The sequence below is a fragment of the Fusarium phalaenopsidis genome, assembly GCF_050370095.1.
Source record: "Fusarium phalaenopsidis strain FUZ10S chromosome Unknown contig_32306, whole genome shotgun sequence".
Classification (NCBI taxonomy): Eukaryota; Fungi; Ascomycota; class Sordariomycetes; order Hypocreales; family Nectriaceae; genus Fusarium; species Fusarium phalaenopsidis.
The window spans coordinates 1,558,254-1,582,893 of NW_028145403.1; the positions used below are offsets into that span (position 1 = coordinate 1,558,254).

At 50.6% G+C, this 24,640-nt stretch overlaps 7 protein-coding genes across 7 annotated transcripts; 3 read left to right on the top strand and 4 right to left on the bottom strand.

Moving 5' to 3' along the window:
• Window positions 1–712: 712 nt before the first annotated feature.
• Window positions 713–4,417, bottom strand: LRP88_11351 (glycosyl hydrolases family 31-domain-containing protein; the record flags this gene model as incomplete). The annotated part of the gene is made up of 10 exons (XM_083247780.1): window positions 713–1,006; window positions 1,074–1,181; window positions 1,236–1,342; window positions 1,392–1,656; window positions 1,704–1,745; window positions 1,801–2,068; window positions 2,139–2,546; window positions 2,595–3,519; window positions 3,604–4,061; window positions 4,122–4,417. The coding sequence occupies 10 exons, from the start codon at window positions 4,415–4,417 to the stop codon at window positions 713–715; spliced, it is 3,171 nt and encodes a 1,056-aa protein (XP_083096928.1).
• Window positions 4,418–6,620: 2,203 nt separating this feature from the next.
• Window positions 6,621–7,137, top strand: LRP88_11352 (SDR family NAD(P)-dependent oxidoreductase; the record flags this gene model as incomplete). The annotated part of the gene is made up of 2 exons (XM_083247781.1): window positions 6,621–6,703; window positions 6,822–7,137. The coding sequence occupies 2 exons, from the start codon at window positions 6,621–6,623 to the stop codon at window positions 7,135–7,137; spliced, it is 399 nt and encodes a 132-aa protein (XP_083096929.1).
• Window positions 7,138–7,172: 35 nt separating this feature from the next.
• Window positions 7,173–9,161, bottom strand: LRP88_11353 (GMC oxidoreductase-domain-containing protein; the record flags this gene model as incomplete). The annotated part of the gene is made up of 4 exons (XM_083247782.1): window positions 7,173–7,778; window positions 7,830–8,642; window positions 8,701–9,044; window positions 9,101–9,161. 4 exons carry the CDS (start codon window positions 9,159–9,161, stop codon window positions 7,173–7,175), a joined length of 1,824 nt encoding a protein of 607 aa, XP_083096930.1.
• Window positions 9,162–10,066: 905 nt separating this feature from the next.
• On the bottom strand, window positions 10,067–11,422 carry LRP88_11354 (uncharacterized protein; the record flags this gene model as incomplete). Its single annotated transcript, XM_083247783.1, has 5 exons — window positions 10,067–10,490; window positions 10,549–10,589; window positions 10,648–11,012; window positions 11,077–11,099; window positions 11,163–11,422. 5 exons carry the CDS (start codon window positions 11,420–11,422, stop codon window positions 10,067–10,069), a joined length of 1,113 nt encoding a protein of 370 aa, XP_083096931.1.
• Window positions 11,423–18,392: 6,970 nt separating this feature from the next.
• On the bottom strand, window positions 18,393–19,520 carry LRP88_11355 (uncharacterized protein; the record flags this gene model as incomplete). Its single annotated transcript, XM_083247784.1, has 3 exons — window positions 18,393–19,101; window positions 19,158–19,308; window positions 19,367–19,520. The coding sequence occupies 3 exons, from the start codon at window positions 19,518–19,520 to the stop codon at window positions 18,393–18,395; spliced, it is 1,014 nt and encodes a 337-aa protein (XP_083096932.1).
• A 1,146-nt stretch (window positions 19,521–20,666) lies between these two features.
• On the top strand, window positions 20,667–21,263 carry LRP88_11356 (HET domain-containing protein; the record flags this gene model as incomplete). The annotated part of the gene is made up of 1 exon (XM_083247785.1): window positions 20,667–21,263. The coding sequence occupies one exon, from the start codon at window positions 20,667–20,669 to the stop codon at window positions 21,261–21,263; it is 597 nt and encodes a 198-aa protein (XP_083096933.1).
• Window positions 21,264–22,929: 1,666 nt separating this feature from the next.
• Window positions 22,930–24,468, top strand: LRP88_11357 (class I SAM-dependent methyltransferase; the record flags this gene model as incomplete). The annotated part of the gene is made up of 10 exons (XM_083247786.1): window positions 22,930–23,052; window positions 23,103–23,134; window positions 23,193–23,291; window positions 23,341–23,382; window positions 23,430–23,496; window positions 23,548–23,588; window positions 23,642–23,851; window positions 23,909–24,245; window positions 24,294–24,376; window positions 24,429–24,468. 10 exons carry the CDS (start codon window positions 22,930–22,932, stop codon window positions 24,466–24,468), a joined length of 1,074 nt encoding a protein of 357 aa, XP_083096934.1.
• Window positions 24,469–24,640: the final 172 nt, after the last annotated feature.

The following is a 24,640-nucleotide window of genomic DNA, read 5'->3' on the forward strand; positions in this document are numbered from 1 at the left end:
TAAAGCCATGGCGGAGCTGATGTGGGGATGCGGGGGGCCTCTGCAGCTCTGAACTCTGTTGAGGTGCGGCTGAGTTGAGACATATTGGGCAATGGACTCGGCGTGATGAACGTGACGATCGTAAGCGACATTTGCACTTTGATGCAAGTATCGGCCTACAAATCTTGTACTGCCGCCTACTCTCAAGACAAAGATGCCGCCTAGCCGAGTAACCGCTTGTCCGAGTTTAGGAGGTTGAGTACTTTGGCTCAGCACTGTGTACCAGAAGGCGAGGCTGAGAACGCATCTCTGAGTGGAGAAGGGGACATATAGGCTATCAGAGGCAATATGATATAGCATCATAATCAGCTGATCCGAGAGAGCATCGAAAACCTAATCGCAAATCTACTCAAATACGGCTTAGAATGGATATCATAGGTGTATTGATAGGTCTCAGCATCGGTTCGTGTCGGCAGATCAGTGGCAGTGATATCTGTGGATGGGCTTGATTGAGAGTAAAGAAAAAAAATCTTTCAGTCTGATTGTATTATATAGGTAGGTAGAAAGGTGCGAGTTCACATATTAAGGCTTGTGTTGTGTCGAATGATGAGTGAGTATAACCATGAAAGAGAGGCCACTCAGAGGCTCATTGACAAGACGGGTTTCCAAGCTTGAGCAATCTGTTACATCCAAGACACAACGGAAGATGAAAAAGAGGAAAATTCTCTACTCCTTAGCCCAAGGCTCCGTGGGTCAACTGGATAGTGACTCCATGCTCAGTATGAGCGTCAGCAACAGGCAGAGTGACGATAGTGGCACGATAATTGTTGTTGGTGTCGCTTGCAACCTTGTTGTTGGCCGATGAGACTTTGACCGAGCTGAGATTTGCAGACGGGTCGTGCCAGAAGACCACTGTGTACTTGGAGCCCACGATGTCTGACAGGTCGTCGTACTTGTTCCACTTTGAGCTGATGGTCACTGTGCGCGCAAACTGGACGGAGGAGTTTTGGTTGGAAATCTCGGTTGCCTTGAAGAACCATTAGCTTCATGGTTATGTGAGAGAAACTCATATGACTCGCCTGTTCGATCAAGACTTCGCAGTACTTGCCCGCCGCCTTCGAGTCCCCAATCTTCAACCCCGGGATAGGTGCCTCTGGGGCGCTCTCTCTGGAGATACCGTCGTCAAGGTACATTTTGTATTGCTGTGCAGCGTTAGACAGGCGACCTGGACTAGGGAATCTTGAGCTTAAACCTACACTGTTCTTCCCTGGGTAGATATGCAAAGTAATCGGATTGGCCGGTTGTTGAGTGAGAGACGGGTCGGGAATGTAGTCTCTGACCTGGATCTTGGGAATGATGGCTCCTAATCCTTGTTAGTAACTGCCGCCAGAGTTTTGACATCGATGACTTACCCTCACGGATATACATGGGCGTGATGTAAGGTAGCTGGGAGTCCTGATCACTAATGAGGCAACTGTACTCGATCCGACTTCCACCATCGGCAGCAGCGGGCAGAGCAACACCGATGGGGTCATCTGGACGCAGATTCATGGGGTACCACTTGTCAGGATATGGAAGATAGAGCTTGCGAGTCTGACGTTTGCTCTCAGGGAAAAGAGCTGGCGCAACGAGCAAGTCATTTCTGACCATGTACTGGCTTCTGGTGAAAAACTGGTTCTATACAAAAAGTGAGCATGTCGTATATCTAGAAAGGGGGAACTTACGTCCGCCGAGAAGAGACTTCTGTCAATATCATCCGTGACCACCTGTACAATGTTAGCTTGTTCAGTCTCTGGAGGTGAATGGGAACAGGGAGCGTACCATTGCTCGAGCAATGGGCAAGCCAGTGATGACATTCTCAAACATGGCATCATACAGCAGCTGCATGAGACTATACCTGAGACGGATGTAGTATCGGCAGACTGGAAGAACAGCTCGGTAAAGCATGGCCTCTCGGCCCTGGTACTTGTCCTTGTTCTCGTCGTAATGCTTCTGGTAAGCATACGGTTCTTGGAACTGCTTTCCGTCCTTTCTCATTTGACCCTGCTTGGGTCCGTCAACCCAGAAGCGCTTCTTGGTGTAGTGATTTCTGAAACACTGTGAGCCAAGAATAGAAGAAAGGTCAAGTGCCTCACCTGAACCAAGGCAAAAGAGAGTACGCGCAGTACCATCGAATCAAGAGCTCGGGGTTGGCGTAATCTCGTTCAGCATCGATGAACTCGAATCCACCAACATCCTGGCCAGAGATTGTGATTCCAGACATACCAAGAGCCAAGACTTGGGCAACAGAGATGTCAAGGAAGTCCCAGGTTGAAGCATTGTCTCCTGTCCAGAGACCGGCAAAACGGTGGCTGCCAACGAAGCTTCCTCTTCCGATGATGAAGTTGCGCCTGTTCTCTCTCCAAGCGAGCTCGGGGCTGAGCTTGTGGATGTTTTCAAGGCCATGGTAGGTTGCCTTGTGCAAGTTGTAGCTGTACAAGGACCAGATCTCAATTGCCTTTCTCTGCTCTGCACGATCCGGATCTCCAGACCAGCCATCAGAGTCCAGCAAGAGTCGGAATGGTAGACTAGAACTATGTCAGTACGTCCAGAGGTGAATGCTACTGTTGACTTACGACTTCATGTCTCCGTACTCCTCGGCGATGCAAGGAGACGTCATGTCCTGCCAGACAAAGTCCAGACCGCACTCAAAGAGGTACTGGTACTGCTTCCCCCACCACTTGCGGACATCTTTGTTGTTTAGGTTCGGATAGTGGCCTGGGTGGCCATTTCCCCATCCGTAAAAGACGCCGCCATGAAAAGGCTTACCGCTGTTGAAGACCTGCGAAAAGTCGTAGTCGTCTGGTTGGAAGTACGGTGGCTTCTCGTACTGGGGAGCTTTGAAGACCTGGTTTCCCACGCTGAATCCCAAGTAGCGCTGCTGGTAGGCTTGGGGAGCTGATGGATCAATGTCTCGACTGTCTGCGATGAAGTATCCCTTCTGGAGACCCTCGTTGAGAGTGTTGTACTCCTGGTTGGGAAGAGAGTTGATGTATGGAGTGATGTTGGTAGAGCACTTGACACCCTTCTCTCGGAGCTTCTTGAACATGTTGACGGGATCAGGGAAGTGATTGTCTCTCTTGTCGATAGTGAATGTGCGGTAATCATCCTGCATGTCCACATCGATGTGCATGCCGTCGAGCGGGAAACCGCACTTGCGGTATTCCTCAACAGCTTCGAGGACCATCTCCTGGTTGTCGTAACCGTAGCAGCCTTGGTGGTACCCTAGCACATATCGCGGCTTGAGCCTCGGAGTGCCGACAATGGAGGTGTACGACTGAATGAGCTCTTGCATGCTATCAGCTGCCACCATGATGCAGTGGAAACTGTTGAATCTGGTTGCCACGCGGATAGCGTTCTGGTCCTTGACACCGACATCAACACAGATGTGAGAGTAGTTGTCGATGAAAGTGGCAAGTTGAGACTGGTATCCTGGATGAGAGTCGACTTCGATCCAGAAAGGCTCCGAGTGGTATAAGGGCTCTCGGTCATCGAGAGGTCCTTGACCATAGACATTCTGATATCGCATATTGTCAAAGTCTGGTAGTGTTAGAATCATAGGTTCCAAAGCACGGTGTCACTCACTGAAGTAGTTCATGTATGTCTTCTTCTTGAAGAGATGCTTGCCTCCCTGCTCTCCGAATCCCATGAAATCAGCCGTGACCGACTTTTCGACAGAGAGAACAGTGGAATTGCCTTGGTACTGTAGACCCCGTGGCTTGGTCTTCCAGATGATTGCAGCCTCAGCACCCTTAGAAGTATGCAGCTTCAGCTTATCGCTGGTGGTGGCATCAAGACTCTGCAACACTGGTAGCTTCTCGACCGGGGACTGGCTCTTGAGGACCCGGACAGCGGTGATTTGAAAGGGGTCCCGCTGAACCCATAGTTGAAGCTTCACCTGTCTTTGATCTGTCTTGGGGTTCATAACAGATTGGAGGATGTAGTATTTGGGATCTTCGACGATCTCAACAGCCCAGTCAATATTCTCAACGGCATCGAGAGTGCTGATGAGGAGGCTGAGAGTATCTCGAATGATCGTACGACTCCCAATTGTCAGCATGACATTTCCAGGGCCGATTACAGGGTCGGGTGTAGTCGCTCACCTGTTGTAGTCTGTGAACTCAGATCCCTTTCGATTGTTGGGATCAAAACGGATTCTCCAGACTTGAGGGCGCATGAATTGGACCAAGAGCAGGGAATCATCGTTGAAGCGGAAGATGGCTCCATGGCTGACAGCAGGGTTCGGCTTGCTGTCGTCCAGCAATTGATCTGACGGCTGAAGAGATACAGTGGCAGGCTGCTTTACTCCGCCCGAGGGGGAGTCAAGGCCTTGGAAGAAGTCATCGGCTTTGACAAAGATGTAGGGGTCTCTAAGCTTGGTGGCTTCAAATTCACCCATCTTGGCTACTGATGAAGGAGTGTATGAGCAATGGATGATTGGTGAGTGAGGGGAGCTTACTATCGTAGGGAAGAGCGAGCTGCCGATTATTATGGCTCAATCGGTGTCACCCAAGCTGGTTCCCCGCTTATGCTGTGCGACCACAACGTAGCACATCGTTCCCTCAGGTCGTCCCATTCCATAACGCCCAAGACGCGTGTCTCTACTCTCCACAAACACTTTCGGTCTAAGAATACGAGGGTTTCTGGGGAAGAGTTACATAAATGTGAACTGCCGACATGATTGGGCTCCTAGAATGGATTGCTGCTTCGACCGGTGAAGGTATAAGGGGTGACACAAACTTGATCGTCAGTCGTCGCAAAGTAAACAAACATGATCAGATTCAAAGACACGGGGAGATCGCCGTGCTACTATTGGTTGGGCGACCCACTCGATTGATGAGGAGGAATGCTGTGGTGAAGGCCTGTGTAACCCAAGCCCTCAAAGCATGTTGGGCCGAATCCATCCCCAGATGTCGAATGAGGGCTTCCATACGAGAAAATAACCACCATCAACTTCGATCTGTTCTATAGGAGATATAAATCTTCTGCATCAAACTCAATGGGTTTCAGCGGTGTTCGTGTCAGCCCGCAGAGTGCGTTTTGAGGCCACCCACGATATGCGCCACCCGTTGGCCTGGCCATAATGTGATTGGACAATGCCTCGGGGAAGGATCTTCGACATCCGACTGAATCATTGCGGGGTTGTAATTTTCTGGCCATACCCAAAGAATCCAGAATGCCTCAAGGAGATATTCCTGCATGACATCGGCTCAGCAGCTCAGAACGATGCACTGATGGCTGCTTGACAAGCTACTCTATGCCTGCACATCGATGAATGAAGATCCTGAAGGAGAGGGCCCTGGAGCTTTTCATCTGCCATTTCAGAATCTTTGCTTCTCAGGAATTGGCAATGGCTGCCAAAGACAACGCCGGCTGGAATGCCGCCCTGTTTCTGTTTCCCGTGAGTTTGACTTTTTATGATCAAGGATGTATATTATGGCATAAAGGCCATGCGTCTTGTGATGGAATACCCTGGGATGTGATGCCGTGTTGGTGCTATCCATTGCTAGAAGAACAGAGCACTGGGTCGAGGGCTAGAGACCGGATTTACGAGACATTGAGACCCAAGATGTTATTTATGAACCTGTTTAAGCTATCAAGGATTTTTTCTTAGAATGATACAATGACTAAATTACTTTCCCTTCTGCTTTCATTCAACATCAATGAGTCTCCGTGTGTTGAAACCCATTAGAGTTGACAATGGAGGGCCGGATTCGCGCATCGAAGATGGGCATCGGCGATGTCAAATTATGTGTAATGAAATATTTAACGTCATACCCTCTAAGCTGATTTCTTGAGCTTTCTTGTTCTCGTCATCCCATCAATCGTGTTATTGGCATTGTGGTTTCCAAACATGTGCTCAAGTCTGGTAATCACACCGACTTCTATAGGCCTTTGGGTAAATAAAATGTGCAAATGAGTTCAATAGTATATCAAATGGCTTCCGAGGAGTTTTTCGATGAATAGATTCAACGGTAAGGAGAGTGCGGAATCCGTCTAGACATCGGCGAAGTAAAAGAGAGAGAGGATGAGCAATAATCTTGATGATTCTTCAGAAGACTGGCAAGGTGCGGGCGTAGCATTCCACGATGACCAAGGATCGTTTCTCATCTTCTCATCACGGCGCGACAACAGCCGCTTACAGTAAGTAATTTGCGATTTGCTTACCAATTTTCACCCTTTTATGTCAATATCACGCTCTATGTAAGCGACACCCTTCGCTGCGACAGCCACGTGCATTTGCCAGAATAAATCCCCGCCGATAGAAGCTAATAATAAAGGTAATTTCTTTATAGGCTCTAATTTAAGGCAATAAAAGGTTTATCCGAAGCACGGGCTAGCTTAGCTCATCGTAAAGTACATAAGCTACTATGTTAGCATTGGGATATGATGCTATGATGTATTGGAAATATGTTCTTTGTCATAGTTGAAGCCCGGCCCTTGATGGGATAACTGAGCCAGAAGATCGCAAAGTACATAAACCCCTCCTATAATAGGTTTTGACTTGAAGCCAGATCTGGTCAACTCCACCGTCCTCCCTTGAACGGTCAAGCAGACACAACACACTTCACCAAGCCGATTTCCGTCTTCAACCCGCTACCATGAGCATGCTTGGAAAAACCTTTGTCGTCACGAGTGGTGCCTCTGGTATTGGGCTTGCCATCGTCCACAAGCTTGTTCAGATGTAAGCCTCTGTTCATGTCATCGACTGGACCGACAGCTTTCAGGACTTGGGTGCGAAGGAAGGCAAGGTCTGGTTTTATCCGTCCGTCCATTTCATCAAGTGCAAGGATGTTACCAAGGCATTCAACTCCATCGCTGAAAGGACTCAAGCTCCACGGCCTCGTCAACTGTGCGGGTATTGTGAGGCAGCACCCCGCGACTGTGGAAAACGATGCAATTTTCAAGCAGGTCCTGGATATCAACCTGGGCGGCACTTGGAACCTCACCACAGAGTTTATGCGTGTCGTCAATGCAGAAGACGCTACGGCAAAGAAGCCAGACACCAGCATCGTCAATATCGGATCGACTTCATCCTACCGAGGATTCCCATTTATTCCTGGATATGTTGCCAGCAAGCACGCCGTGCTTGGCCTGACCACTGCTATGAAATTTTAAATGTTATGTGGACAGCGCTTGCTACTCATAATGGTCTACTGTCCAAGTCCCAGATCCTTAATGATGATATCCGCCGCCTTCTCACCAATCACAATAGCTGTGTTATTTGTGTTGGCACCGACGTTGGCTGGGGCAATACTCAAGTCAGCAAGCTTGAGACCCCTTGTGCCCCAGACATTCAGACGCTCATCAACAACACCGAACTCGTCACGGGGAGCCATCCGGCAGGTGGCAATGGAGTGCCATGTAGTTCCAACGTTCTCACGCACCCATTGTTCAATAGCCTTATCGTCCTCGGCAGAATACTCAACGTCCTTAACGTTAGAGAGCGACGACTGCTGCTTAAGGTCCACACAGGCAGCTGGGGAGCCTTCGGGGAAGGCCGGGTGGCCGGGGGCGATTTCACCACGGTACATTTCAGTGCGGCGCATAATCTCTCGGGACTTCTTATAAGCCCAGACCTGCTTCTTGAGATCAATGTCGTTCTCATCGTTGAGGTAACCGACGTCAAAGTCCAAGGGGTCATCAACATTCGGCCCTGTAATATGCATGTGACCTCGGGAGTAGGGGTACGCTGTGTAGTTTCCTACGGTAACGTACTGCTCCTCTGGCACACTAGAGGGGTCACCCAAGAAGCTGTTCTCTGGTTAGCTTTGCATTTATGATTTCTATCAGACAACTCACCAAGAAACGAGACCCATCAGCATAATCGGCTTATTAGGAGTGTTCTTAAAGTCCTTGTCCCATGCCTTTTGGAAGTCAGGACCCAAAGCTGCAACCTCAGCATCCGTGGGTCGGAGCTTAGAGGAGACATCAATCGAGTTCCAGCCTAGGACCTTGTCCTTTGAGTCGATGAGCTCCTGGCGCTTCTCGGGGTGTCGAAGAACTCTATCAATGGTCTCGTGGGGCTGGAGATTGGTCTTGTAAGGATACAAGATCAACTGATGATCCTGGTACTCGTGGCCAACGCCGGGCAAGTCAACCTTGACAGGAACACCAGCCCTGTCAAGAATCCTAGTGTCGCCAAGACCAGATCGCTCAAGTAAGGGTGGCGTGCCACAGGCACCACACGACACAACGACAAGCTTGCGGGCCTTAATGGTCAACTTAGGATGCTGAGTAGGGCCAACCTCAGCCTGGAAGGCAGGGTTAGATATATACTCGACACCAACAGCGCGTTTATCATCATCAAGAAGCACTCGGACGACCTTGGCCTCAACTAGCACATGCAGGTTGGGGTACTTGGTGTCTATGAGCTTATCGTGGACATAGACTGTGGCAGTATCTTGCCGCCTGCCCTCCTTCGAGACAGAGCGAAGCCAGCGCTCGTAACCGTCGTTGTGGTCTAGCGACTGCAAGTCCTGGATCTCAGGCCAGCCGACTTGAGATGCAGCCTTGATGAAGTCGCTCTCGGACCCTGTAGAGCGGAATGTACCGTCACTGATGTGGACTGGGCCGTCATGACCATGCACGGAGGGGTCACCTCGGCCATGATATGTCTCAAGCTAGGAAAGAAGTATCAGTATGAAGGGTCATCTTGGTCATGAATAATTAATGGCGCACCTTCTTGAGGAAAGGCAGGATCTCATCGGCTGACCATCCGGGTGTCTTCCATGAATCAAAGTCCTCGCGCTGCGCCCGAGTGTACATCATAAAGTTAATAGATGAACCACCGCCGAGCGTACCACCTGAGGGAACAATGCATTCTCGTCCGGCGAGCTTCTCAGACTTATTTCCCTTATAGAAGATAGTTGTCTTGGAAGTGGGTAGGAGATGGTCCAGGAAGAAGACGGGATGCTGAATGTTGGCAACATCCTTGTTATCCGGACCTCCCTCGATAAGGAGAATGGACAGGCTAGGGTCCGCCTCTGCTAGACGACCAGCTACGACGCAAGCTGCCGTGCCACCTGTAGAAGGGTCAGCTTACTGGGGGATCGTAATTGAGGTAAGAGACGAGGATTACCTCCGGCGATGATGACGTCGACCTCGTCGATGTTCTCGGCAAGCTTAGTGTAGAAACCCATGGTTAATACGCGGCTCTCCTATGTAGATATGGAGATCAGGATTTCAGAGTTGAGTATTCCTTGGGGATTGTGTGGTATTTTCTTGTCTCCCCCTCACGAGGCTCCTGTAAAGTTATATGCATCTGTCTTGTCTCTCCCCCTTGCATGCGTCGTCTAGGTCGCCAAGCTCCGGTCGTGCGAGTATCCATTCCTGGCCTTACCTCCGGTCCCGTTCTCCTGCCTGCGACACTCTCCCTTACTCCTTCAGGGGGGCGAACATGGTTCCTCTGAGGAGAAGCCGGAGCTTTGGGGTAGCATCGCTCAGCGTTTTACAGATGGTCTGCGGAGCGAGTGGCTGGTTGGGCTTGGATCCAGCAGAGAGGCCCTTGCGACGACGACTCGTACTTGCGTGTGCTCCGTGGGACCGGGGGGTACGGAGGCCCATTCCGGGGCCCATTCGGGGGTCCTGGAGAGCCACTTGGGCGAAATTATTGGCGCTCATGGATGACACAGACCAACTCCACCGGAGCAGCAACCAACAGCGCTGATCTCTGCGTTCTGGATTGCTTTAGTCGCGGACCGTCCCTCGTTGTGCCTGGTACCACATGTAAAGCCTTCGGGCTAGAGTTCAGGCCGAGGCCTTTTCCGCGCGAACCAAGACAGCAATGTGACGGCTACGTTGCAGGCCCGGCGTAACAGATTTCTGACTGGGTTTTTCTGGTGGCTGAAGAAGTTCGGCAATCTGAATTGGGCATTCTAACTAGTTGGCCGGGCCTGGTCTCAGAATTAGAGAGAAATTATGTCTATAATTTTATGCGCTTCTCATAATAATGATGATGATTATCATGCACTTGCTTTGTGGTCTAGTTTCCCGAGTTCAGCCAATATTCCCGTTCCCGAGACAAAGATTGTCGTTACACGCTGTTTCACGGGAATGGATCGCGGTACATGTTCCCGACTCCCTTCAGCTGCCTTGTCGACGACTGCGAGCTCCCATCGTCGTCCTCGGGTTGTCGTGACGACACCGTCACCTGCGTCTGGGTTATCTTGGTGATACCCCGGGACATGTTTACCCTGCTCAGGCCATCTCCATCTGTATCGATGCGTGCTTCGTTTGTGCTCGTGAACAACGGGCCGGTATTTGTACCCGATCGACCCTTGTTGGAGACTGCATTTCCATTTGTGCCGCTGCCCATGGGCTTGGACTGCAGCTCAGTGCCCTGGTTGTAGTAGTCGTTCTGGTACGAGCTGTTGTCGCCGGTCGCGCGGACGACCTTGACGATGAGAGAAGAAATGTTGAGCTCAATATGCAGCTTGAGCATGTAGACCAGTGGGTGGAACTGGACGTAACTGCATCATTTCCGTTAGTGGTGGAACAAGGAAGGAATCGGAGGGATTTGGTGCTTACATGAAGCCATTGCCAATCGACATGCTGCCAATGAGGATAACCTTGACGCCACGGTATTAGCTTGATCCTTTCACAACCTAGTGATAGCTGAAGCCTTACATCGAGACTCATCGAGACTGCAATCATGGCAAAGTTGAAGCGCAGCAGTGGCTTGTACTTGTCCAAACCGTTGGCGATCAGCTTGACGCGGATCAGGTACATGAAGTAGGAGTGCAGAGCGGCGTCAATGATGAGGAACAGGCCCTTTTCGATGCGGTCGTAGATGTGGTTAACGTTGATCCATGTCGACGAGATCTGCAGCTGCGCGGGGATCCAGATGACAAAGACGCTGATGTTGATGAGGCCAAGTAGGATGGCGGTCGCCCAGCGAATCTTTGCTCCGTCCCGACGGTCCACCATGAGGAGTGATATTCGGTTGATGATGATGCCGCAGATGCATTGAATTTGAACGACCCAGAGAGCCACTGCCCATGTCACAATCAGCTTTCTTCATTCGACAGATAGATCTGCGCGGGGGGTTGGTCCTACAGAAAGTGAAGTAGATCCAGAAGCTGATCACATTTTGCATCGTCAGCTGTCAGATTTAGACAGAATGATAGAGTTTCGGTACTCACCTTGGCTCGATAAACCCTCGCAGGAAACACCACGACAGCACACTAATGATGATCGAAACAAGCCACTCAGCCCAAACCATGATGACATATGGCTTGGCGCGTCCTGAGCGCTTCCATTGCGCATATGTCTGCTTGACGGCCTTGTGGCCAGAGAACATGCCCGTCGCGAGCGTAAAGCCCCAGATGATGCTGGCGACCAATAAGTCATTGAGGCCGGGCGCGACCACCTGGTAGTGGTCCGGCACCAAAAAGCCCGGCATATTTGTTTCGACGAAAAGGCACAGACAGACGGCTGGTGGAAAAACGATAGAAAAGAGAAAGGCGAGAAAGAAAGAAAGAAACAAAACCCCAGGAACACGTTAAACTTGCGCAGTGTGTTTATGCAGTTGATCTTTAAGCAGTAAAACTGTAACAGATGTGCTGTCTGTCTTCTGGCTCAGTCATCACAATAATAACAGAGATGCATTGCCCCTGGCAAGTTCATCTTGACTTTCCGGCCAACATCCACCCATTGTGGACCAAACTAGGTCTTACGCATGTAGCAATGATCTACCGGGACTTGGTAGCATCTCGTTTTAGAGGAGGGTGCAATCTGAGACGTTTGTGCGCGGATAGATCCAGTCAAGGGTGGTTCCAAGTTCAATAATGGAGACCAAAAGAAAAATAAGTGGACACAAAATGTCAATCCCCACGGGCTACCAGGCCGGTTCTGGTGTATGATGGCCGCTCCGTGATGCGGGACCCCTACCCCAGTCAGGGGACTCTGGAGCCCCAGTATGAATGAGGGGCCCAATGGTAGGTAGTACTGTAGATTGGCTAGGCTACCTTAGTGGCTCAACCCGGCTAGGCCAGGTCGCCAGTATGAATGGACAGAGTACGTAGCATTGCCAGCGGAATTTTCTGGGACGCCGAGTTTCCCGAGGTGGTATCGGTTTAGAAAGATGGCCAACTGTCGGAGCCGTTTAACTAGGTCGCTTCCTCTGAGTCTCAATCATACAGGTTGGGAAATTTGGTGCTTGACGATCAATCTCTGGTCGTGTCAGAAACTCCGAGGACTATTTTAAGATACCTCGAGAGTTTACTAGTGCAACGTTCCAGAAGAGTAGCGCCAAGTCGGCAGTTCACATCAAACGTGCAGATACACACAGACAGTGGATGAACAGGTCTCTATCCGTCACCTCATCCGCCTCCCCTATGTTGCCAGGGCACCTTGCTAGAGGCTCAACTCGACGATCCGTAGGTAGCTTAACGGGTCACTGGCTAGTACTCCACCGAGTCGATAGCATGCGCGTGCCTCATGCTGCACCGGCGCTGTAACGGCAGTTATCGCTGCAGGCACCTTGACCGCTGCGCCACCGAGCAAAAGATTGAGTCATGATCACCACTAGAGCAATTACAGGAGGTGCACCAACTTCAAACGCTGCTACGGGGGCCAAGCCGCAGCCGTAACTGGCGCCCACCCGCGAGTCAGCTTCGGGCGTCTTCTCGAAGCGAAGCTCAAGCTAGCCCAACGTTAGCTCGGGCCGCCCAAGTCAGCCTCAGACTAACGTTAGCCAGCTGGAAAACAAAAACGGGTTTTCTAGTTACGTACGGAGGAAGCTTTCAAAAGTTCTCGGCCGCGCTAAATACGCCACTATCCCAAAAAAGGAAAAAAAGCAAGGAGAAGTACACATACATACAAATTACTATGAGACTATTCCCGGCCTTCCTTATATTCATTCCCTCCTTCAAGCTCAATGATTTTCTTCACATGCGTAGGGATTCTCTCTATCCAGGCTTGGATCTTCTCTTGCGGAAGTTCCTTCCAAGCTGCCTGCCAAGCCCGAATAGCTTCCCGCCGGCTCTTAGGGGCGCCTTTCTTCGTAGTTATTCTCTTTAAATAAGGCCAGGCTGGCTCAATCGCGTTCAAATCAGGCGAATTTCCACACCAAAGAAGCCGCCGTATGTTATGAAGGTCATAAACGCGTTGTTGAGCGTGGTGGTTATGTGCCGGCGCCTTATCTTCTTGAACGATCGTGCCGGGCCTCTCTTTCTGACATTCCTTTGCAAAAGGAAGCATCTTTGGAAGAAGAATCGTCTGTTGATAGCGCCACCAGTCAATACCTTTCCCTGATCCCCTCGTCAGCTTGCCATTTGCCTTCTTCCACTTCCACTGAGGCTTCTTGCCCGGCAGGGCTCGTAGCCCCTAGCCTTCGCACACCCGTTGTGAGCTCCCACTCTTCCTTCATAATCGGCTCGAGCTCCTGATTGATCTCCTTAAGCCGTAGGTCTGACTCCTTCCTCTCTTTTGCAGTCTCTGGGCCCCAGCAATGACAAGGACCCTTCTTATCATAGGAAAAGGCGGCCCAGAACATAAACTCGCTGGCCCCCTTCCATCTCTCTCGAATACAGCTACGAAGGAAGCGTTCATCAGCCCGTCTCCACACACGATAGCCTCCTCGGCGATGGAGCAAGATAATAGAGGTTTCATCTGACCAGATGACATTCTTCCAATCTTCAAGGGTCCAATCTTGATGGGCAATACACCATTTATAACGTTCTTGCCTCATCTTCTTCGTCAACCCAGGCTTCCTCGTCGGCTTGGTCTTCTGGAAGCCGGCAGCCTTGAGGATCCTCCAGACTGTAATAGCTGAGAGGTTGTGGCCTTCTAAGCTAAGGTCCCCAGCAATATCAGCGCAGGTTTTTTCCCGGCCGTATCGATCGCGGCGTACCTTCGCGATAACTGCTTTCTTTGCTTCTTCTGTCTGCTTCGTCGGGCGGCCGGGCCGGGGGGCATCTTCAAGGAAGGAATTCCGAATAATAAGAGGTCGATGATTTGGGTCAAACCCTCGGGCAATCGCTCGGGCGTAGATATCGTTGATTGTGCTCTTTGAGAGCCCTGTGATCTCGATCACTTCGGCAGTAGTCTTCCCCCCGCAGGGGGACTTGAGGGAAACCACCAAGGCCCGGGTCGCGATATCTGTATTCGGGGCCATTGATAGGAAGGTCAGAAATTGAAAAGAAGCTCAAGAAACCCCTCTCTAGGTAATTTGTATGTGCGGGGTTTCAAACCTGCTTTCCTTGCTTTTTTGTGGCTGCTGCTAGCGCCTTGGCGGCCGAGAACTTTTGAAAGCTGCCTCCGTACAGTAGTAGTTAGTTGGTCCCGCGAAGCCTCGCGCGGGTTCCATGCAGGTTCCACGTCCGAGGTTACCAATGCTTGTCAGGTATGATGGCCACCCATGCGTGATGCATCCTCACGAAGTTGAGTCTCCAAAAGTCATCGCTCACAATAACAAAGAGTTTAATTATTAACACGTGCTAGCATTATATCCCAATCCCGAAAAACACCGTAACCTAGATGAAGTTCTTTCACTTCAGCTTGGGTTGTCGCAGGTAATTGGGGTTGCACTATTTCTTTTCTTTTAGTCGCCTGGATAACCACTTTTTAGACCATATCCAACTAACCCCCGAAAAAAGAAAAAAAAAATTCGCCTGAACGCAATACGCAGAGGAGCCTCTCCACCATGGCTTTCCTGGAACAGTGGGTTTAACTTGGCGAAGTAGGGAGGACCTAGCTATAGATCAGGAGGTTAGGCGCCACGAGTTCAACACTCCCTCTCGGGTCGGTGATAGGTATGTTTGTGTGAAGCAGCATAAATTACCTGATTGCCTCGGTACCTGTTAGAAGGTATCTTCTACTTTTTGCGGCATGGCATTGTAGTCTATTGTGTCCCACAGTTTGTTACACTTGGATGGGGAGCATCCATTATCCAAGGCACGGCTTCATAAGATCCCGAAAACCACGTTGTTTAGGTGAAAGGGAAGAAAAAGAGTCCTTTGTAGTTAGACATGCGTGATCTCGACAAAGTTCTTGCTTCGCAGGTCTCCTAAATACATGCGGAGAGGGAATATCTAGCTTCGGGAACCACTCCATGAACGCCCGGGCGATGTAAGAAAAAGAGGCGATGTCGAGGCCACAGCCATCTGCGACGACACCTGAGGAGCTATTTCACTTGGGACTACTAAATAATCGCAATTGTCCAAGATCCCGCGACAGGGAGGGAAACCCATGATGTCATCTATACTCAGTAACTGCTTCAGGAGAAAATGCAAATGATCTTATACAGTCCCGTACATGTTTAGTGTACCTCTGCAACTCTTCGGTGCTCCCCACAAGAGGTAGATTAGGCCTTACAGAGAGTCGCAGGTATGGCACGACATTAAATCGGCGATTGTGGACCGGAGAAGCTGATCGTGTACGGCGCTGTAGCAGCTGCTTTTCTAGCCCCTCTGTCTTTTCGATCCAGCTGTTGCGTAGTAGACAAAACAGGAAATCATCGACCGCAGAGTGAGTCTTATAGAAATCAGAAGCCATTGCGACAGGTTTCCGCTCGTTACTATGATGCCTTTAGCTGCGGCCTTCCTCAGCCTCCAGTCGATGTACCAGGTGGCTGATACGGCTAAGAGAGTAGGAAGCAATATCAAACATCCAAGCGTAGCTACAGAGACTGCTTCGATGACCCTTGTCTATCTTCCCAAAGGTACCAGCTTTTTCAGCTCGCCAGGTGAATAGAACGCACGATCGATTTCGGGAACATGCTCGAACCTTTGCAACGATAGCGATAACTAAGCCCTTCTTCTTTGCAAACTTTCAAAACCTTCAGGTCCAGAGTCGCAATTTCCGTCAAAATGAAAGTCGACAACTATTTCTGCATAGATGCCTATCAGGACGCGCGATTCTCAATCTAGCACTACTCCCAGCAGCGGATAAGAGCCTATCTCGTCGTTATTTACATCTCTTATCAAAATGACGTTGACACCCATGTATCGCGCCCACGCCGGCTTCGGTCTCGATCAATACGGCCTAGATCTTACAGGCCCGCCGACAAAAGAGAAAGCACCGCGAAGGAGGTTTCAATTGACATCTATGACATCGTTTTTCTTGCGCATAATGAGATTTCGGTACGGGACGACGGCAAAGCTTGTTTTATGCACCAGCATATCCCTTTTGAGGATGACTTTCATTTTGATGGAAATTGCGACTCTGGACTCTTAAAGGTCTGCCGTCATCCTTGATATGCACAGGAAGGTGGTAACCGCAGATCGATGTGAAGCTATTCACAGAATCGTATAAATGGTTGGCATACATCATCTTTAAACACAATGGACAGATTCAACGACAGGAAAGCCGGTGGTTTTCAACTCAGGATCGTTCTGGGGGCACAACAAGTGTGAGAAAGGCCATTTTGTTGTCACCGCCAAAAGATTGACGCCCTACTAGGCGACATCGGCAAATGGAGGCTTGCAAGATTCAAGATGGGGAAGGATTTCATTGACGAATACCACCGGCACGTACCAAAGTCGGAGCCTCAAGAAGATTGGGAAGACCGAAATATTCTCTCCTTAATGTGGATTAAAATTCGCTCTCCCTCTCCACGCTCATATCTAACCCTATCGCAGCCGTTTCAACCTCTTATCATTAGCCCACTATCTAGGAAATGGAAAGATAAGGAATCTATGAGTAAGAGCTTTATGACGTTTAGAGGAGAGATTTACTAATAGATCTAAGGCCCTGACGGATATGTAGTATCTGGCTGACATGTATGCTAAATGAAGGACCGAGACCTGGAGACTATGATATAGGCATCAAAAATGACTTCAAAGTTTGGTTACCTCATCAATCGACTGGGGAATACCTAGTTCTAGGCCAGGATCAGTGCTACAACTATAGGGGTTATCAAATCCGACATTTATTAGTGGCTCACCCTAACTCCGAGCACGTTTCAAATCTTGACTAAACTGTGCCCATCGCCCCTTAAGAAACCTCACGAACCTGAACTCCAACACGGCGGAACCAAGGTTGGTGTCGCGAATCTGGATGGATTCGATGACTAGTTTGTCAACCATCTGTCAGACTTTGACGTAGTCATCTAAACGCTTAAACCTTCCACGTTCTTAGTTCTAATTTATAATAATCATAGTATTTCGCAAGGGATAAACCTGTTGGATTGGACCCTGTACAATAGCTCTGAGGGTGGTCACGTGCCTTCAATGGCCGGCCGGGTGATCTTCGGATGTTTGGCGGACTAGGCCCAATTAGGAAGGCCACGTCATGGCCCAAAGGGGAAAGAGGGGATTCCCTCAAGAACAAGACCATAAGCAATTTACACAGGTTGAAGGATCAGCCTACTTTGCAACATGTTCTAGTTTCTATTATTCTAATATTAAAGTTACATGTTGACCAAGCGAGACCGGCGATTGCTGCTAACATAGAGGGAGGCATGCAACGTTTCAGAAGATAGGTAAATAGTCTCCATTTAACATACAGAATAAGCCCCCTTTGCCAGCTTTGTTGTCTTAAAATAGTTGAAAAATGCAGTCGTATCTCTAATGAATATTGCTTCTCTGGAGTTGGGGCTCAGCCATCAGCATGCCTCGATGCGAACTTGTCAGGGAAGCTTATTGTGCATGGCAGCCAATATAAGCGCTGGAACTGGTCAGCCGGATCATGCTGACATTTACGTCTTACCGATTGTCTTGGTTGAGCGTGGTCTAGACTCTCCCAAGCCCAGCCACAAAGTAAGCTTACCCGAACCCCAAGAATAATGATTTCCCTTGCCGCTCATAATGCGCATTTGCTTCTTCTGATGAACTCCGAATTGGCACCGTAGTGAAAGATTGAGTTGATAAGAATTCCAGGATCACTAGTCCCCAAAATGAGTAACTGTTAAAACATTCAGGAAGCCCTCCAAGCGGAAGTTGCCACGAGAGCGGACGGTTTGAGGCTGAAAGCAAAGCATGTTTAATCACATCAGCCAGCCACCATTGGCGAACACAACGGGGGTACCAGATGGAACGGGCGCACGAGCAGCTCAGGTGAGAGAAGAGAAGCTCTTACTCAAAGTTTTTACCAATAAATACCGAATATGCGGCAAGGCATTTGCGCAATTGGTGAATCTTCACACCTCGACCAGAGGGCAAGTCGAGAAGGGCAATCCCCAAAGCAGAGGTGCTCTAAAGTGACAGAAGATTGAATGAAAAAGAAGGGAATATTTAAATCCAGGTATTCGCTCATAATGACGATATGACCGGCAACTACGAAGTTCATTATGTGATCGTGTTAGCCATCCAGCCGATTAAGCCTCTATCCCGACCGAGTCCCCCATTAGGTTAATAGCCTTATCCAGCCTCATATCCCTTTCTCCGCATTTCCGGTGTTTTCCTACTCCTCATTTTTCCCTCGTGGCGGTTTTACCTTGGCGTTGTGTGGCTTACATTCCCCATGTCGGCGGGCAGCTCAGACACTGGCGTGTTGTCGTGGGGGGAAGAAGTTACTGGCAGCTCGGAAACGGGTGACGCGACCGTCTTGTAAGGCTCGATGGGAGGGCTCTGAGGTGGAGGACTCATGCCGCCCACGGGCATTTGGCTGTATCTTGGATCGCTGGGGGGAGGCGGGGAGCCCTGAACGGGATAGCCGGCGTAGTTGTTGTTGTTGTAGTCGTAGACGACCGGAGGAGGCATGCCTTGTTGGTAGCCCATTTGCTGTTGCTGTTGTTGAGGAGGGAATCCAGGCGCAGACGCAGGTGCAGGCGCCGTCGCAACCTCCTTGTTCTGCGGCTTCTTGCGTCGAAGGAACCAAAAGGCCAGCCCCAAGATGGCGATCAGTGCGACACCGCCGACAACGCCTCCAACGATGGCCCCGACTGGAGTGCTAGATTTATCCGGTTCAGGTGAGGGCTCGGCCGTCTTCGTGACAATGACGACGCCCCTAGTGGTATCGATACTGGTAAGTGTCTGCTCCCCAGTCGTACTACCCGTCGTTACCTTGACAACGGTTGACTCGTAGAAGGGAACCTGTTGTTCGGTCTTGCCGCAGAGGTATATGGATAGTTCGTCGCCATCGCCGTCATCGAGGGGCTTGATGCCGGTCGCGCAATACGGAAAGTTGATATCCTCGGTGCTAAAGTCACTCGTTAGCCGACTCATTGCAGTCATTTGGGCATCAATTAGACGAACCAGCAAAGGGCACGCTGGTTAGTACTGTCACAGCTAGATGCCCTGGGGTAACATGTCGTGTAGATGTTCTGGAAGCAGCCAAAGTGCGAGCCGATGGTCTTGCAGGTCGTAGTCCAGGCGCCCTCTTCGCCGCATTGCCAGGTAGCCCACCCTATGCAACTGTGTTAGTTCATGGGAGGCTCAAGATGATAAGTAGCAAGAGCCCATACCGCTGTTTAAGAGAGAATAGTAGCCGCAGGAATCGTAGTTGTTTTGGCGGCCGAGAAGATCGCGCTGATGAAGCGTCGCAGGAGCAGTCACAGCCGGGCCAGCCACATCAAACGCGGGCGCGACTGCGACCTCTGTAGGCTGAATCTCAGCCATAGTTGCACAAGCTTGCTGACGGTCAAATGATCGATAGGTTGTTGATGTGAAAAGGTCGTCTGCCGCTCAATGTTGAGAAATACTCAGTGCATGAGAGGGGAACAAAACAAACTGCTTCTTCAGCGGATCGAGGTGGACGAAACTGCAGGACAACAGAGGAGGCGGAGCCCCCAAATGTTTCTTCTCCCTCGGGGTTTAATAATAGCTGAAAAGTCTTGTTCAAGGATATTGGGCATGATGGCGTTAGAGATGTGCAGTGGCGCTCCTTCAGCCTGCAGCCAAGAGAACGCTGCACCATTCACAATCTGTCGACAAGGTCAGCCCTCTCGTCAAGAGGAGATTGAGCCAACGGCCTACGGGGGCTAGCTTGACTCGGATCGACGCCCAGCTGTGGTGTCGGCCTCCACTACAAGCGCTGATGTTGGCTGGGACGATCAGCCACTATTGGGAGGCTGAAAGCCTCTTCTGCAGAGGCCCCGTTCTAGGCTTGGAGGCGTCGTCCAGCTGCCGTCGGCTGGTGTCTTAATTGAGTTTCCTCCCTTCCCCATAGGCTCCATTGCCCCGGTTCGAGGGGACCTGTTCGCCGACTTTGGCTCATGGCGAGAGCCTTTGTTGCGAGAGCGACAGGGCAGGTCCCGAAGTGGAAAGCTGAAAGACACTTTCTCACACCATCGATATTGGATGTGGAGAGTGATCGTCCTTACACCGTGTGGCAGCCATTCCTTCACACTACGGCCCCCAGACTGCCTTGTGAGGCACACACATGCCAACCACCCCTGTCGGTGACTGGTCCAGGCATAAGATAAAGCTCAAAATAAAGTCAACGAGGCGGATTTAGAGCCTCAGTTTGCACAGCCACTCCACATGGTCAAGCCCAATATTCCCCGCCTCTCCGCCTCTTGACGGCCGGATTGCACATTCAACTTGATGATTGTGTCTCAAATGGCGTCCAGTAGCTCATCTCCAACTTTGACCCAGTCGGGGTACCCTATCAGTGATGAACACACTCTCAATGGGCACACGTGGGATCTCCCTCTGCGACCGGCACCGCCACCTCCGCAGTATCACCAACTTGAGCTGAATCAGCGCCAAATCCGGATACTCCATCTGCTTTCAGGAGACAGCCAAGACTCTATCCGCTGCACGTTGGAAACCGCATTTCTTGCAGATGACCCGTCCTACCAGGCTCTGTCATATGCGTGGGGCGACCCTCCCGATTGTCGGTCCATCACTGTAGATGGGAGGACAACCCCCGTCACTATCAACCTCTTCAATGCCCTCCGGAGGCTACGGCTACCTGATGATGAGCAACGCCTCTGGGTCGATGCCCTGTGCATCAATCAGGCTGACGACGTCGAGAAACCACACCAGGTCAACCTGATGAGGGACATCTGCTCTTGTACAACACAAGCTGTCCTCTGGTTGGGCGACTCTGCCGAGGATTCTGATTCTTCCCGATTGGCGTCCAAAAAGCCAAGACCCAACGAGAACCTAATCCCTAAACAAACAGCGTTGGCGGCTTTCACATTTCTCGAAGTCTTGGCTGCCGATCACCACTACGACATCAAGTACGAAGAGCCGGGCCAAGACCTCATAGGGCAAGGAGTCGCCGCAATACTTTCCCTGATCAAGCTTTCTTGGTGGCATCGTGTGTGGACGGTGCAGGAGGCGGTCCTACCACCCGAAGCCACACTCATGTGTGGCACCCTGGAGCTTCCGTTCTCCATGCTTGCGCAGGTATGAAAGAACGGTTACAGGCATCGACATAAAGGCTGCTGCGGCTCTTTTGGTCACTTTAAGGATCTCTATGCCCAAATTCGTGGCCTCAATTACATCAAGCGGTCTTCTAAGACACCGACCCTGATGCCGCTTGCTCTCAACCTTTTCCGATCGAGACAAGCATCCGACCCGACCCGAGGGATCGAGTGAATGCCTTCCTCGGCCTGGGAAGCAGCATTCCGGCTGATTATTCATCCTCCTTCGAAGACATCTATAGACGCTCAACTCGGTCCTGGATCGATGAATGCCACAGCCTTAGCCCATTGTTGAGAATCCCCGAGACGGAACGAAACCCCGCCCTACCGGCATGGGTTCCAGATTGGTGTAACGGCGGTGTCCGTAGCCGTCGCTCGGAGATTATCTGGATACGGGTCTTCGCTAATTCTCCGCAGCGAGCTCCCTTCAGCCTTTGATCAGGGCCATGACCTCGGATAAAGTACTGAGTCTACCAGGACTCGTGCTGGACGATGACGCACATGTCGGAAGAACTCTCAAGAATAGATACAGGTTGGAGATGTTGTGTGCGTCTTGTTGGGAGGCAAGATGCCGTTCATCCTGCGTCGGAAGGAAGCATCTAAAGAAGAAGAAGAGGTATTTTATGACTATGCTACACACGCTTACGTGCATGGTATCATGGATGGGCAAGTTATGAATGAAGGCCGGGAGCTGGAGTGGATAAATCTTGTGTGATAGGGTAAGCGAAGCGAGCGATGGACAAGGAGCTGATGCAAAGGATTGACGGTCTACGATAATTGATTTCAGCGTATACGATATGTTAGAAAGCCCTGTAAGCGAGTTTGAACATTATCAGAGATACATGACGCACAATGATCTCCATTTCCTTATCAAGGATCCCCATCAAGGTTTGAGCTAGAGCCGCTGGCTAACGGCCGCCTAACTCTGTCTAATTTAGCCTGCCCTAACCGTGAGCTTAATTGGACTGGGAATACGCGGGGATGAGATTGACATGCACGGACAGACATCTTTCATATCAAAGATTGAGCTGGAAGGAATATGTTTGTTGTGAATGAAGCTTGGATGGAGATGATGTTATCCCCTGGCATTTGCTCCTATGGGCACATGCTTTGTTGCCTCGGCTCAGCGTCATGCGGGCACAACCGTTTCGTCTCGAAATATCGTGACACTTGCCAAGAGCTTCCAAGACGACGACGATGCAGAGACAACAAACCTGTCATATCGTCTCGTCAACAAATGGCTTACCAAGCTGTTCCCTCTTCTCCCGACCGGAAAACTGCATTCTTTTGTGCAATAATTAAATATTGATAGGTCATTCATTTATGCTCTTGTGCACGGTTGCAAGCGAAAAAAAAAAGCCCCCCAAATCTCGGCTCGGGTTCCCAAGTCATGCAGCCAGCGTAGCAGCCAACACCCATTATCCTCATAACTGTTGGCCCCTCGAGCGACCGTCTCCACACGCGTATGCAACGGACCCTTGTTTGTGTCTGCTTAATTCACTTAACCAGGGCTTAATAAGGCTGTGAAACATGTCAATTCGGTGCTGTGGAGTGATTCCTTTTGGGTCGCCCTTTTCCCCTCACGTACGGCAAATCTCTTCACCTGCTGCCTCTTTCGACACCTAGAAGCGACGCTGTTGGGTTGTGTCTTTGCCATGTCGTCGCCGAAACAAGCTTCCTCGCCCAAGTCGCCGTCTTCCCCAGCCAAGGGGGCTGAGACTGGCGCGGACCACGCTCCTGAGACAACCGAGCGGTCAGACAATGGCCCAATTGAAGTGGTATGCAGCCCTCCACTTCTGTCTCCAGCCAATCCTTCTCACCCAAGTAGGACGACGATGCCGACTCTACGTACTCAGGGTCGTAGGTTTCCCTGTGAACATCTAGTGTAGCCATCTGTGGACCCTTACATGAACTGCAGCACGCGAGTGACCGATACTGAGTCGCTGCGGACTTCGATCCTCAACTACAAGTGGGAGAATGGCCGCAGATACCACGCCTATAATGACGGCGCATACTGGTTAGAGGTTTCACATGAGTCGTTCCTGTGCATCGCTCACCAATCACAGGGGACCTAATGACGAGCGCCAACAAGAAGCCGAGGATCTCATGTGAGCTTCTACTCCATCGCATACGTAAGCGGTATCTAATTATGCAGGCACGAGATGTATCGTATCATCCTGGACGGCAATCTCTACGCTGCCCCTCTTGGAGAGAACCCTCAAGTGGGTATTCGTCGTTCATCTCTAGGAGACACCTGTTGACATGATATGTAGCGCGTCCTCGATGTAGGTTGTGGTACGGGAATCTGGGCCATGTGAGTTACCCGTCAGACCAAGCAGCCGTACAACTATCTCATAGCCCTTTTAGTGAATTCGCCGATGAACATCCCTCGGCTGATGTCCTCGGTGTGGATCTCTCGCCCATCCAGCCCGGCTTTGTTCCTCCCAACTGCAAATTCGAGGTTGACGATATCAACCAAGAATGGACATTTCCAGACAATAGCTTTGACTTTGTTCACATCCGGGCCATGACTGGCTGCATCCCAGATTGGGTAGAGCTGCACAAGAAGGCCTTCAAGTAAGTCCCTTGGTCTCTTGACCCTAGGTGTAATGCGGAGGACTCACCACGTTAAAGGGCGCTCAAGCCTGGCGGCTGGGTAGAGCACGTTGAGCTCTGGGGCATCACAAAGTCCGACGACGGATCTCTCAAGGACAACTCCCCCCTTAAGAAGTGGGTGCAAGTCTTCGAAAAGATCGGTGCCCTCACTGGCAAGGGCTTCTTCTACGGTCACAAGGCAGCGAATTTCCAGCGCGAGGCTGGCTTTGAGAACCTCGTTGAGCGAAGACTCAAGATGCCTCTCGGACCATGGCCCAAGGACAAGCGACTGAAGACTTGGGGTGCCTGGAACCGTCAGTTCCTTCTACAGGCTCTTGAGGGATTCTCTATTCGCGGTCTCACTGAACTTCTCGGAGTGAGCGCCACTCATGTCGTCATCTAGACATTCGACTGACTGTTCTAGTGGACGTATGACGACGCCCAGCTGTTCCTGGTCGAGATGCGAAACGAACTTTTGAACCCCGCCGTCCACTCTTACGGAGAAGTGTATGTCAATCCTCCCAGCCCGCTAGATATATGAACCTGACGCCTTTTCTAGGACCATCATATACAGCCAGAAGCCCGAGACTACCACATGATCATTGGATCCCTTCCTTTGTAAATACCTGAGTCTCATTTCGAGACAACCCCAGGGGGCATGAGGTGATGAGGGTATCGGAGTTGTTTCGGTTTGACGAGTGCTATTCATGTTGACACATTCCTTCTGCGCATAAGGGCGTCGAGCATAATCAGTTTCATGTGGAATCCTGA